This window comes from Amblyomma maculatum, chromosome 4, assembly GCF_055883805.1.
Source record: "Amblyomma maculatum isolate TAMU_Amacu chromosome 4, ASM5588380v1, whole genome shotgun sequence".
NCBI classification, from domain to species: Eukaryota; Metazoa; Arthropoda; class Arachnida; order Ixodida; family Ixodidae; genus Amblyomma; species Amblyomma maculatum.
Window position 1 is genome coordinate 64,517,383 of NC_139347.1, and position 15,065 is coordinate 64,532,447.

General features: G+C 45.1%; 1 protein-coding gene across 1 annotated transcript in view; it reads left to right on the forward strand.

Annotated features, from left to right (window-relative positions):
* The first annotated feature begins 2,608 nt into the window (after window positions 1-2,608).
* LOC146191263 (sodium- and chloride-dependent glycine transporter 1-like) overlaps window positions 2,609-15,065 on the forward strand; it is a 50,851-nt gene continuing 38,394 nt past the window's right edge. The window contains exon 1 of the mRNA XM_084601749.1: window positions 2,609-3,254. Within this exon, the coding sequence (XP_084457875.1) occupies window positions 3,162-3,254 (93 nt within the window). The 5' untranslated portion in view covers window positions 2,609-3,161. The remainder of the gene's footprint in view (window positions 3,255-15,065) is intronic.

Genomic DNA, 15,065 nt, shown 5'->3' on the forward strand with positions numbered 1-15,065 from the left:
TGGAGTAAACAACTATGTGCAAAAGCCATGTCTTAGCTTTCAAGCCGAAACTAAGCGTAGCCATGCAGATAGCTCTCGCATAACTCCAGGTTTAACCACAAGCTAAACCACAGCTAATGTTTTATACACGCAACCCAAAGAAATATCTCAAACAATTTAAGATGGGGACAAAGCAGGAAATTGTCCTAAATAGTTACCTCTCACAGTATAGCGATTCATGAAAAAGGGGGCTATGGAAACAATTCTGTCTGAAAAAAAAAAAAAGTGCTGAGGTGCAATTTGTTAACAAGTAATTTCTCCATAGAAAACATCCTTTCGGCGAAGGTGATGCAGCCAATTTTGTAACGTGATAATCACAACGTGGCTGACATATAGCAAAAAGAAATTGAAACTTCTCAGCAGTATTGGTGCGTCTCGTGTGGAACATACTCCAAATTGGGCCTCTTGCAGTACTGATAATATGCCGCAGGATGTCGGACATATTCTGAAATTACTTCCCTACAGAAGTCGCTGCTCCGCTTTTGTCTTGCAATAGGTACTCATAAAAATTAACAAAGAAAGCCAAATTAAGCATCAGAAGCCATGTTACACTGTTTCCTATTGAATTAATGGATAGATACTAAAACTTTTCTCACAGGACAGTTGCTGTTATATCCTTTTATACTTCATAGCTGCCTTCTCCGCCTGCAGAGTATGAAACACACCACGGCTCTTCAGGAGCTTTCAGTCGAACAGCTCATTTAGGTGCTTCCTGTAATCAAAGTAAGAAAAACAAGATTTTTCTTCTCAGTTTACAAAATGTCACCGAAAATACTCTCACACTCCCCCTCGACCACCTTCTCTACTCACCGCATTTACATGCTTTCTGCAGCAGTCTAGAGAGCTAACTCATTTCTTGCGGGGGAATTCACTCGACTCTCCACTCCCCGATCTAACTGCGTTTAAAATGAGACCAGTATCGGTTTTCAAACCTATAACTCAATTCAACACGCCCCTGTCAGATTTATGTAAAACGGCGCTAGCAAGAGCGCTACAGGATTGAGCTGTTAAACACTCGGCCGTGCTTGAAGCTGAACGTGGTTCCGACAAGACAATTCGCCATCATACGGCTTACGAAAACAGCTTAATACCCTGAAGCTTGGAAAGGTTATGGTAATCTATTGCCAATTCCGTGTGTGCAGTCCTTTCTAAAAGCGCGTTTGCAGAGTACGTGCCGCGAAGATACAGCGAGCAGAGCACCTGTCCATTGTATGAAACGTGAATGTCATCCAGAACTGTTATGACATGCGCCTGCCTCTGAATTCCGTTCACCTGATCGATTAAAAATGGGGCATATGAATTGGCAGTAAACCGCACGGGCGTTATATATGGTTTGGTTTGTGGAGTTTAACGTCCCAAAGCGACTCAGGCAATGAGAGACGCCATAGTGGAGGGCTGCAGAAATTTCGACCACCTGGGGTTCTTTAACGTGCACTGACATCGCACAGCACAGGCGCCTTGCTTTTCGCCTCCAACGTAAGCGGCCGGCGAGGTCGAGATTCGATCGCACATCCTTGGGAACAGTAGTCGAGCGCCGTAAACCACTGCGCCACCCCCGGCGGGGTGTTGTGTGTGTGTGTGCGTGTGTGTGTGTGTGTGTGTGTGTGTGCGTGTGTGTGTGTTTGTGTGTGTGTGTGTGTGTGTGCGTGCGTGTGTGTGTGTGTGCGCGTGTGTGTGTGTGTGTGTGTGTGTGTGTGTGTGTGTGTGTGTGTGTGTGTGTGTGTGTGTGTGTGTGTGTGTGTGTGTGTGTGTGTGTGTGTGTGTGTGTGTGTGTGTGTGTGTGTGTGTGCGTGCGTGCGTGCGTGCGTGCGTGCGTGCGCGTGTGTGCGTGTGCGCGCGCTCGCGTGTGTGTGTGGGATTGGAAGAAAAGCGTACCACATTCCTTCACTGATTGATCATGCTGCTGCACAGAGATAATGGAGCGATGAAGCTACAGATGAAAGCTTTCATTATTTTCCTCAATACTCACCCGTTGCGTTTGAAAGAAATAACACATGCAACAACGTGCCTTTTCGTGTCTGTTGCTGGTAATCTGCAAAACTACGCTTCAGAATGTGTCGTCTACGCTCGTGGTCTGTTCGTTGCGCCCGATACCAGCTCGAATATCTGCGAAGCGATTCGAGCCGTACTCAGATGTCGTCCATCGACACCCTTAACGCGCGAGACTTTGTCACGCCTCATTTTTCAGTCGCTGGCTTTTTGAACTGCTTTGTCATCTCTACGGCACTCAGTGGTCAATTAGTGGAAAGAAGGAGCGCTCTCCTATATTTCTTTTTTAGCAGTTGCTTCGGCTCCTCGCGTATTGATTTACACTCCGCCGCTGCTGCGAGGCCTCTGTAGAGAATAAGTAAACAAGAATAGCGGGAGTAGTAAAAAAAAAAAAAAAAAGCACATGTGAACGTTCCCTATATGCCGGTGTATGTATCCCCTGCGCATCATTGATCCAGCTGTGACGTAGGCGGCCCCTCCTCCCTCTGGGCGGCGCATGCGCGCTCGGACCACCGGAAGCGACCGTGGCGGATCTCCGGTTCTGGTTTGTTTTGGGCTGCCGCTGCGCGTCGCACGGCAAGAACCGCACACGTCGCGCTTCGCGTCTGCGCCGACGCCGCGCGCGCCCCGAGACGACGCTCCGACATTCATGTCCATTGAGACGCGCGCCGTACACGAGGACACAGTGTGGCAGCGGAGAAGAAGGCGGACGCAGCAGCGGACGAAGAAAGAACGGAAGAAAGGAAATCCACCAACTCCCGCCTTCTCCTCCTTTAATGATCCCGCCTGACGCGCTAGCTTCACAGTTGTACGCGGTACGTTTACACTACAACTTACGGAGACGACGCGACTTCTCCCACGAGTGAAGAAGCATGGGGCTCTCCTTACTGTGATGCTTGGCTTCGCTGCCCTCCGTCCAGCCACCACTAAGCCTAGGAGTCGCGGTGGAAACTTCGCACGGTACGGGTTCGCGCTATCGTCGACGCAGTTAAGCCTAATGTGAGTCGGGTGAGTGCGCTATTTATCTTTTCGTCTCTGCGGGCCTTGTCCCTCTACTGCACCGCATCGCAGCGCACACGCCTCAGATCTCGACCAGTACCAGCAAGCGGGGAGACCTACAGGAGCCTACTGCGATGGACAACCCGAACGCAAACTTCGACGATGATAGCCTGTCTGGGGAAGAGGCTGGCGAGACGATCAGACTGCGACCCTTTCTCGACTGGAGGGTGAGATCACGTTCTCGCTTTTTCTTTTTTTTAATTTCGAGATTACAAAGCGCATTCAACTTTGCGAGCGTGCTTCCTCCTCTAGGTGGGGCATGCGTCAACCGCTTCCGTCAGCATTTGAAACTCGGCGCTCTTTTTTCCCACGTGGTCGGTGACTGTGTTAGCTTAGTTGCAGCGTCGTCCTCATTAGCGCCATTCTGAAATATTTTCACACTGAAGATACTCACTCCAGTTTCACACTGCCTTTTAGTTTGGGTTCTGTAAAAAAAAAAAAAAAAAATGCCAGTTCAGTCTAGGAAGCAAAAGGAAACGTGATAAATGATTTTCCTGTTCGTGGTACTTCCAGATATCTATTCTTACATAGTGTAAACTTGCCGCATTTTTTAAGCCGCGTGTGCATTAAACGCTTAGATTTTATGACATTGCATTATTTTTGCAACTTTTGTCGACGCTCTAGTGAGATCTATCATACTGTTCAACGGTCCTGCCGAGGTGGTTCAGGAGTTAGAGCGCTTGACTACCGAACCCAAAGACGCGGGTTCGAATCCCGACTGCGGCGACTGCTTTTCGAATTTGAGTGGAAAGCAATGCGCATTTGTACTGTGCGATGCCAGTACAGGTTAAGGAAACCCAAGTGGTCAGATTTTCAACAGTCCTCCACTGCAGCGTCTCTCACAGCCTGAGTCACCTTGGGACGTTGAACCCTACTAACTAAAGCTAATCATACTGATCAAAGCATGAAATTCGTTCACGCCATTATAACGTAAAGCAATATCGGGTGAGCTGAAAGTCCTTCTTGTAAAGATTATCACGCTACACCCAAGTCTCAAATGCCAACCTACTGAGTGATGCAACTACTGCAGGTTTATGCAAAAAGTTATCGTAATCAAAACATTTGTTTGCCGGGCAGTCTCCCCATATCTTTTAAAAAAAGCTAATTTAAAAATGCATTGACTCCTCATTTTTGTGCCTATGCATTTATTCTAATTCTCAGCTTTGAAGTTTTACAATCAGGACAGGTAGTGTTTACTCAAGCTTCACTGATTTCCTATTTTTATTATACCCTTGAAACTCTACGGATCATCATCTTTTTAACGGCGTCTAAACATTGATTTAGAAAATTCTACTTACCTTAAATAATTGTACAATTCTTGTTAGGAACATTTAAACCTGACAACTCTTCTCCACTTGGTGCCGGTAATGTCTTAGTCCTAGTGTGTATGATTAAGGTAAATAAAAGCAACACCTTCGAACATCGACAAGGGTTAAAGTCATTCAGTTAACAAGCTTAAAATGAATAAGCACAGTCTAGAGAAAAAAAAAAGAAAAAAAAGTATGGGAACACTTAAGCTTCGCCTTTAACGGTATGACGCGATAGCGTATAGCTACCATCTTAAATATAATGCACCGCTTTAACCATCGTGCCTCGTGTCTGTTCTCCTACTTTTACAAGCCATATTTCAAGACAACCTTGAGATAAGGAATCTCTGTCCGTGTGCGGGGATTTTAATTTTTCAATACAGAATCTTTTCACGATTCCACCATTGTTCGCGTTTTAAGCGTACAAGCCACAAAACCCTCAGTTACTTCCACAACTTCGTCATAGTTGGAGAAGGTGCCTGTAGATCATAAATCTGCAAACAGCCACTAAGATTTCAAACCATGGTATGTTTCAACAAGGATTAGTTTGGCAACCTAACGGCCCTAGCCTCATGCGGTTATTATGGCCTCCAAGTTAGACTTGTTTCGATAGAAAACGACACACAAATTTATTGCAGACCTATCACCTTACGAAAGTATGCAGAAACCTTATAGAGGACAGCTAAGTGTTTCCAGCCTGATATTGTTCCTAATTTGGAGACCAGGAATTCCCGCCAAAAGTTCCCTTCCTTTTGAACTGTCTGGAGATAAGTGCATGTTTTTTCCGCATACCACTCACACTAGTAGATTTCCCTTGCGAAAATTGCGAAGTTATATCATAAGAACATGGTAATCACTACGTAAACAGTTCCTGAGAACTGTTCGTTGCGGACCGTTCTTGGGGACTCTTCGTAGATTACTGTTTCTTGGGCACCGCATGTTCGGGACTGTGCTTTGGGTACTGTGTAGAGCTCTGTTCGTGGGGACCGTTTCTGAATACCGTTCTTAAAGGTGGTCGTCAAAGCGCCTATTCATATTTTTGTCAAGGGTACACCCATGGCATGGACTGCAGCAGCTATTTTGGTTAATGACCACTGTAAGTGACAGCTAGTCTGTCTCGTAAGACGCTGTTATTATAACAAATAGCGCAAATTGAAACAGCTACCCTGTGACTCGACAAAACTCGAAACACGCACAATGCACGCGCGAGCACGCATGAATCCAAACGCGAGAGAGTACCGAGAGTACAGAGCAAACACAGGTCGGCACGCGGATTATTTACTGACCCCAGTCTGGAGCGTGTCCCACAGGCAGCACAATGAAGTTCGCTCTGCGAACGCCGAGTGACGCGGTGATGTGCGACTTGTTTCAGCTGTCACTATCACCGTTAGCGAGGGGAGAGTGGGTGAAGGGGTGACTGATTTGCGACACATTTTTCAAGTAGCGGAGCTGTTTGCAGAGATGAAAGGAGGAAATTAGGTCAACGAATGCGCCATCTGTGGCTGAGGTAAAAAAAAAAAAAAAAAAAGAAAAAAAAAGAACATAGATGAATGTGAAGTCAACATCGGATGTTGTGTTTTTGACCCGCCGCGGTATGCACACAGCTAAAAAAAGCCAGGTGCGAAAACGAGTTTGTCTTTAAATATATTATACGCCCGTGCTGCTTCTGAGATCACGATAAGATCCTCGAAGCAACGCAAATAGCAACAAAGTTTTGTTTATCATCTCGTTGCCATATATATAACGCTCACCTGTTTCATGCCGAGTCATATTAAATGTTTTTCAAGATCAATGTTTAGTTCCTAAAAAAAGCTGCCGCTGCCGTCTTGGCTAGGCTCCTTAAGCGCATTTTGAAATCTGCTATAGAGAATGTACGCATACATGTTTCTTAGTACAGAATATATATATATATTTTTAATTTAGCTGACCAAAAGGAAAGCTGCTGCAGTTTTCTAGCTTTTCAAACCACGATGTGCACCTTAAGGAATTTTAATAACCCTCCAATCTCAACGGGTGGCTCATTTATTTATTTATTTATTTATTTATTTATTTATTTATTTATTTATTTATTTATTTATTTATTTATTTATTTATTTATTTATTTATTTATTTATTTATTTATTTAAGATACTGTCGGTCCGCTCAGCACCAAGTATAGGAGTGTTAAGGTAATACAGAAAACAAACGTTGGACACAATGAAAACAACGCAAGCACCCACCGTCAGGTAGGTGAAAAGTTTAAACACTTCAAAAATCCCATGCAGCTTTCGTATTTTGGAATACTTCGTGCGGTGTCGAGTTTCACAATGGTACTTACCTGCTTCAGCCGCTCATGATGCATTCCCGGAATTGTCTGCGTCAAGCTTGAGGAAAAAGAAGCTGTGAGCGCGGGAGTTTGGTACACACTTTAACAGCAAACAAATCAGTGATTGAAGCAAGATTGCTTTTAAGTGCCATGCATGGTAAGGACGGATGTCGCGTATGAGATATTGCGCTCCTATAGGTTACCACTTGCTTCTTTAAACTTCATTTACTGAACTGTGCACCCATAGAACTGAACATGATTTGAAATGCAGAAGGGGGGGGGGGGGTAGCTGTATGGAACCAAATTCATAGTTACAATACAGCATTTGAGCAGCGCAAACGAGAACGGCTGCAACTTAGTGCTCTCTAAGATAGCCATAAAAATGCTCAGAAACAAATTACTAACAATTGCATTTATGACCTGTATATTACAGGTCTCTCTGACCTGTATATTACCTATCTCTGAACGCACCAGGATGTCTTCGCGAGTCGTACTAAGACAAGCTGTTTCAGCCTATAGTACAGGAGAAAACAAAAATGTGATAAAGCAACATAGAAAGCAAGTAGTGTTACAGCCAGCTTCGAAGCCACCTAGCTGTTCGTTTACGTAACGCCAACAACTTGGCTAATACTCTTGCGAGGCATATTTGTTTCGCTTTCACTATCTGCTTCCTCGATACAGCAGGCGCTGTAGAAAGGTGACTGCAGCGCCGTCATCAGAGTAACGGCACGTCTCTCCCTTCGACTCAGTGTAAGAAAACGCTTTGAGAAGTGCTTCCTGTCGCAATGTTTAACTGCGACATTGCTTTGAAAAACTCACTCTCGGAAACGAGCGAGGCTTTTCATCTTCGAGTTTCAAGCGAATGTCTCGAAAGGCACGCCTCCGCCGAATCCTTTCAGTGTAATCCTTCGCCTGTCAACTTCCTTGTGCAGCTTACAAGTGCGACGAAGCCTGACAAGCTGTCGAATGTTTCTTTCACTCTCTTCGGAAAGCTGATTTCCTAGTACATATTTCAGCTTTTTTGTTTATGTCTGTGTGAGTAATAGAAGCTCGCATTTCAGTTTTTATATTTCGAAGCCCGAAATTGAACTTGATACATTATACCACGTTCTAGCTCCAATCCAATAAACGAAACTAAGTATAATGCAAAGTCGATGAGCCTTGTTTTTATCTAACACTCCCAAGGTTGGAAGAGCACCGGACGCGATATCCGGAGGTTGTGGGTTCGGTTCCCACCATCGACACGTTGTTTTTCCTTCTACTTTGTGTTTATTTATCTTTCCCCTAAACAGATTACATTACTAATTTATGTGATTACCGAAGTAAAATTTAAAAAAAAAAGGACAAAGTACAATCGCCAATGCTTTCCTTGGCCTCGCCGACTGTTGGCTTCTTTCCTTCATGTACTATAACGAGCACCCTCATTTCCCCTTCATTTATCTGCATATATATATATATATATATATATATATATATATATATATATATATATATATATATATATATATATATATATATATATATATATATATATATATATATATATATATATATATATATATATATATGTGAAGGAAAGAAGCGAACAGTCGGCGAGGTCAAGGAAAGCGTAGGGGATGTTACTTTGTCTTTTTTTTTTAATGTTTACTTGGATAATCAAAGAAATGAGTAATGTAATCTTGTTTAGGCGAAGATAATTAAACACAAAGTAGCGTAAGAGGGTTCTAGCACAGCTTTCGCCCTCGCTCTTGATCACGTTCTACGTGACGCTGGCGGTAACAAAGGACGTTCTACGTCCGCCGCTATGGTTGAGGGTGGCGCTGGTGAACACTCTCAAGGTTCGTATACAGACAACATAAATACCCAAGCAAATAGCAGGGGTACAGCGACCGATGTAGCTCAGTTGGAAAAGCACCGGACGCGATATTCGGAGGTCGTGGGTTCGGTTCCCACCATCGGCACGTTGTTTTTTCTGCTACTTTGTGTTTAATTATCTTCGCCTAAACAAGATTACATTACTCATTTCTTTGATTATCCAAGTAAACATTAAAAAAAAAAGACAATGTAACATCCCCTACGCTTTCCTTGGCCTCGCCGACTGTTCGCTTCTTTCCTTCATGTATTATAACGAGCACCCTCAGTTCCCCTTAATTGATCTGCTCATATATATATATATATATATATATATATATATATATATATATATATATATATATATATGTTGTAAGCACTGTGAGTGACCTTCATCTTCATCTCAGCGTAATCATCATCGGTCTTCGGGTCGTGCGAAGAAGACGAAGTGTTGCTAAGCTGTGGCTAGTCGGTAGCTGCTGCTTCGGCCTACCTGAAGTAAAAAGGTGAATTTGCTGGTGCGTTCTTCTGCCTCACAAGTGGTGGAGGTGCGGGGTTCATCCCCTGCCTCGCTCAGTGCAGCACTTCGCCACACGATCAGCACCGACCTGACAACAGACCAGACAGACGCATTGCTCGCTGTATTGAACAAGCACGCAGACTCGTTCGACGTCAATTCCGGCACACTGGGTCAAACCGCTGCAGCAACGCATCGCATACTCACCGACGGATCAAGCATAGTTAGACGCCGGCCTTATCGTGTTTCCCCAACCGAGCGCAAAGTTATTCAGGAAAATGTTGCTGACATGCTTGCACGCAACATCATACGCCCATCGTCTAGTTCCTGGTCATCGCCTGTTGTGCTAGTGCAAAAAAAAGACGGTTCGGTTCGTTTTTGTGTAGATTACCGTGCTCTAAACAGAATAACTCGTAAGGATGTGTATCCCCTCCCTCGAATTGACGACGCCCTCGATTGTTTGCAAGGTGCCCAATTTTTCTCCAGCCTTGACTTAAGATCAGGCTACTGGCAGATCCCCATGAATGAAGATGATAAAGAGAAGACCGCCTTTGCAACACCGGACGGTTTATACGAATTCAATGTAATGCCTTTTGGACTCTGCAACGCTCCTGCTACATTCGAGCGTATGATTGACACAGTTCTCCGCGGCCTCAAATGGAAAACATGTCTCTGTTACTTAGATGACATCGTCATTTTTTCTTCGTCATTCCCTGATCACCTTACTCGTCTCGATGAAGTTTTGACAGCACTTTCCAGCGCTGGCCTACAGCTAAACACGAAGAAATGCCGTTTTGCATCAAAATCCATTAAAGTTCTTGGCCATCTCGTAAGCAGCGAAGGAATTAAGCCTGACCCTGAAAAAATCGCTGCTGCGCTGCACTTTCCCCGTCCAACTCGGGTCAAAGATCTCCGCAGTTTCCTCGGCTTGGCATCATACTTCCGCAGATTCATCCGCAATTTCGCCTCTATTGCCTCACCTTTACATGCGCTTCTTCACAACGACACGCCTTTCATCTGGTCTCCTGCTTGCGAAGAAGCATTTGAAACTCTGAAGCGTGCTCTGACTTCGGGTCCCGTCCTCTGCCATTTTGATGATAAAGCACCGACAATTTTGCACACCGACGCCAGTAGCCATGGCATTGGCGCTGTCCTTCTGCAACGCCAAAACACCTCTACAGAAAATGTTGTTGCCTATGCGAGCCGAACTCTGACTTCTGCGGAACAAAACTACACTATTACCGAACAAGAATGTCTCGCCGTCGTCTGGGCTGTTCAGAAGTTTCGTCCTTACCTGTACGGCCGTCACTTCACAGTCGTCACTGACCACCACGCCCTATGCTGGTTATCCACTTTGAAAAATCTGTCCGGTCGTCTCGGGCGGTGGATCCTCCGCCTTCAAGAGTACGACTTTACTGTCACTTACAAATCGGGCAAGAAGCACAAGGACGCCGACGCTCTCTCTCGTTGCCCTATTGCTTTGCCGTCACAACCCATGTCCTCGCATTCCTCTCCTGTCCCAACGGAGTCAAGCCATTTAAACCCTACAGTTATGCAGTCTTTGAGCGCCGCCTCTATTGCTCCCATGCCAGATATACCCTGCAATCTTGCTCACCACCAGAGTGCTGACCCTTACTGTCAAAAGCTGATTGATAGTCTCAGCGGTGTTATTAGACCTCCAAATGCCCGTCTCCGTCGTCGGCTCAAAAATTTCAAGTTACAGGATGGCACATTATTTTGGCACAACTACAGCCCACTGGGCCACACATGGGTTCCCGTAATTCCTTCTTCCCTGCGTCCTCAAGTTCTACAAGCCTTTCACGACGACCCCACCGCAGGTCACCTTGGGTACCACAAAACCTACGACCGCATCAAACGTCGTTTCTTCTGGCCTGGCCTTTCAACCTCAGTATTAAAATACGTAGCGTCTTGCATCCCTTGTCAACGACGCAAGCGGTCTACGTCGCCTCCTGCCGGTCTCTTGCAACCTCTCCCATGTCCTTCCACACCTTTCGAAGTCGTCGGAATCGACTTGTATGGACCCCTGCCCTTGACTCCAGCTGGCAACCGCTGGGTCGTTACTGCCGTTGACCACCTCACCCGATACGCTGAAACCGCAGCACTTCCTTCCGGCTCCGCTTCCGAAATCGCCAACTTCTTCCTCCACACCATACTTCTTCGCCACGGCGCCCCTCGCCTCCTCCTTAGCGATCGTGGCAAGTCGTTCCTCTCCACCGTCCTCGCCGCAGTGCTTCATGCTTCAGGCACGGTGCATAAAACTACATCTCCTTACCACCCTCAGACCAATGGCCTCACGGAACGCTTTCATCGCACCCTTTCTGATATGCTATCCACCTACATTCACCCTCAGCACAACAACTGGGACTCTTTACTCCCCTTTGTAACCTTCGCCTACAACACTGCCGTTCAACGAACCACCACCTACTCTCCGTTTTTTCTTGTTTATGCCCGCCATCCTACCTTCTCCCTCGAAGCATCTTTCTTCACAGCTTCTACTCCTTCTGCCGCGCCTTCCCACGAACAGTTCGTGTCTCGTATCGCCCACTGCCGTGATCGTGCCCGCCTTCAAACTGAAGCCACTCAAGCTTCCAGGAAAAGCACGTATGATGCGACTCATCGCTCAGTGTCTTTCCGCCCTGGAGACGAAGTGCTACTCTGGACACCTACTCGCATCCCCGGCCTGTGTGAAAAGTTTCTGAGCCGTTTTATTGGCCCGTACACGGTTCTGGAACAAACTTCCCCTGTAAACTATCTCATCACACCTGCATCGCCTGTTCGCGATCGCCGGTGTCGCGGCACCGAGATTGTGCACGTGTCGCGCTTGAAACCCTTTAACCGCCGACCTTAAGATTTAATTTGCGACCAGGATGGTCGCTTTCGTTCGAGAGGGGGAATGTTGTAAGCACTGTGAGTGACCTTCATCTTCATCTCAGCGTAATCATCATCGGTCTTCGGGTCGTGCGAAGAAGACGAAGTGTTGCTAAGCTGTGGCTAGTCGGTAGCTGCTGCTTCGGCCTACCTGAAGTAAAAAGGTGAATTTGCTGGTGCGTTCTTCTGCCTCACAATATATATATATATATATATATATATATATCATCAGCCTGACTATACCCGCTGCAGGGCGAAGGCCTCTCCCATTTTTCTCCAATTAACCTGGTTTTGTGCTAGCTGCATCCACTTGACCCCTGCTTACTTCTTAGCCTCATCCGCCCACCTAACGTTCTGCCGCCCCCTGCTACGCTTTCCTTCCCTTGGAATCCAGTTTGTTACACTAAGCGACCATCGGCTATCCTCTCTTCGCACTACATGTCCTGCCCATGCCCATTTATTCTTCTTGATTTCCACTAGAATGTCAGTAACTTGAGTTATTTCTCTGACCCAATCTGCACGCTTCTTATCTCTTAATGTTATCCCTACCATTTTTCGTTCCATAGCCCTCTGGGTTGTCCTCAACTTAAGTAGAACCCTCCTGGTTAGCCTCCACGTACCAAAATCAATTTACACGTGTGATCGTTCCTTGCATATGTTCAAACGACTTTAGCCACAAAAACTAATCATGAAACGGGAGAGCCTGCCTATAGAAAACTAAATACCTAATGAAGCCTCTTCAGAGCTGCAAGCTTTTTTTCCTAAGCAACGTCAGAAATGTTCCATTCCGTATCTAAATATAAAATCCCTATTTCTGGTTCTATTTCACTTCTGTAACTGAGAAAGGCTACCAATTTTGAAAAAAAACCGGCACACGTTCTGGTTTTAACATTTTTGATACACCATTTCACATCGTGTTCTGCAGCTTTTTGTCCTTAAATTAACACAAAAAGAAAGTTCTCCGTATGAGACATCACCAAAGTTTCCGACTTGCTTATTTCTCTTCCATTTCCTGAACTGCCATGTCCAGAGCTTTCAGACAAAGCATTGTGGAAATGGTTGCTTAGGTGGCTGAGAATAAAATATAATATGTCGTTGAACAAGGAGAACCTGTGAGAACATCAACTGATCTTGGTCGGATGACATCCATTGTCGGATACGGAAATGTAGAAGCACTGTATCGCCGTACCAAAAGAAAAAGTAAGCTTGTCTAAATATAAAAATTAGCAATAACAAGTATCAGTGCTTTGGTTTTCTGTTTTGTTTGTTTTGTTTTTGCTTTCGAAGGAAAAGTAGTATCGAACGTCACCAACTGAACGCACTTTTTGGTTGTGGACACGTTGATGTGAGTTCTACATTGTGAGTAATCTTTATACAAATGGAGCTGGCATGATAACCTATTCATGGGAGAGGGGAATTTGTCTGTTTTTTTTTTTTCTTCGCGCATGCGAATGCATATCGAGCAGATCTCCGTATAGAACCTTTGCAATATGTTCATGAACTATTTTAACGCGTTCAGGAGGCGCGGATGACAACAGGTGGGTCGCGTTGATTATTCATAATCTACGGCCATAGGTACTCGGTCGCAGGATGAAGCTGTGGAACAAAATATCAGAAAGGGAGGAACTCACAACGTAGTCAGTCACTCGTGCTGAAAGATTATACCTAAAATGCTATAAATATAGAAAAAAGGTGGGCAAAAACTGCAAAAGCTAGCTATATCTCTGTGAAATGCCTTCCATGCGCTTCAGTAGACACAATAATGGATACATCATCATAATCACAGGTTTCTTCAGACGCTGATGTTTCTCAACCGAAATACCGAGACGAAAAGCTGATGTCATTATTTATTCGGTCGCTCATTTTTGTTACAAGCAACCGGCCGTGCTACTCGTGCATAGCCCCCCCCCCCCCCCCCCCCCCCCCCACACACACACTCTCGATTTTTTTCTTCCTGCCCCATTTCTGTTGATGAGGCATTCTTCTTGCGAAAGAACTATGTCCTTGTCTTTCTGCAGACCATTGCGCTAAGCAAAATCACCATGTTTTCGTGATGCCCGAAAAGACGTTATGTAACGAAAGATCGTTCAGCTGCATTTATTTTGCTGTGCAGAGGAGCTAATAAAGCTGGGCTGCAAAGTCGACAGCAACTTTTCCTTACTGACGCGGCCTGTGATATCGCATGCTCCATTTTGTTTTTTCTTTACAGTCTAACGAACATTCAGAGTGGCAGAAGGTTTGAAACCGTGCCTGTTATGTAGACTCTATGAGCGCCCTTCGAAACGACGCCCCCGCAAGCGCATTTTCAGGCAGTATTTTTTTTTTCTATTGTTCAGAGACAGATTTAAGTTATGTAACGAGCCTTGCCAAGCTAGTCGAACTCTTAAAGAATGCGTAACACCATGCGCACAGGTAAACCTGCACCGGGCTTACAACAGAAGTTCTGTCAACCTTCCTTATGGCGTCATTTCATTTGTTTGTTTCTTACATTATTTTTCTCTCGATTGATCCCAGTAACCTGGTCGTTCGTAAGGCTAAGTCCAAACGTTTGAATATGTTCGTTAGAGTGAAACTGATGCTGTTGCGGAAAGCTCGAAGGTTGCCTCCTGTAGCGCAAAATCTGTCTGTTTTTTAAATTGGTTTTCTGTAGCGCGCTATTGGTCCGCCGCTGTGGCTCAGTGGTTAAGACGCTTTTCTACGGAACCGGAATGCCCGAGTCCGGAGCCAAACGCCGGCGGGTGACTTTCGATGGCGGCGAAACGAAGAGGCACCCGTGTGCTGTGCGATGCACATCAATGTTCGCCGGGTGGTCGAAATTACTCTGCATATATATAGGGGTTGGAGTTTTCGTTTTTTACTTTCTGGGAATTCGGCTGACTTTTTTTTCGATGTTTTTTTTTTACAAACACAACTTCCGATTTTTTTTCGGTTAATATTATTTTCTGCTGATGAAATATCGTTTTTGTTTTCGGTGAGATAAAGGCACCCTTGTACAGTTAAAAGTGACGTAGTGTACATTTTGGCTTTTTTTTTTTCCTACATTTGTTTATGCACTTTCTTTTAATGTACAGTTGGTCATATATTCAGCTAAGAACCTGGAAGAAAATGA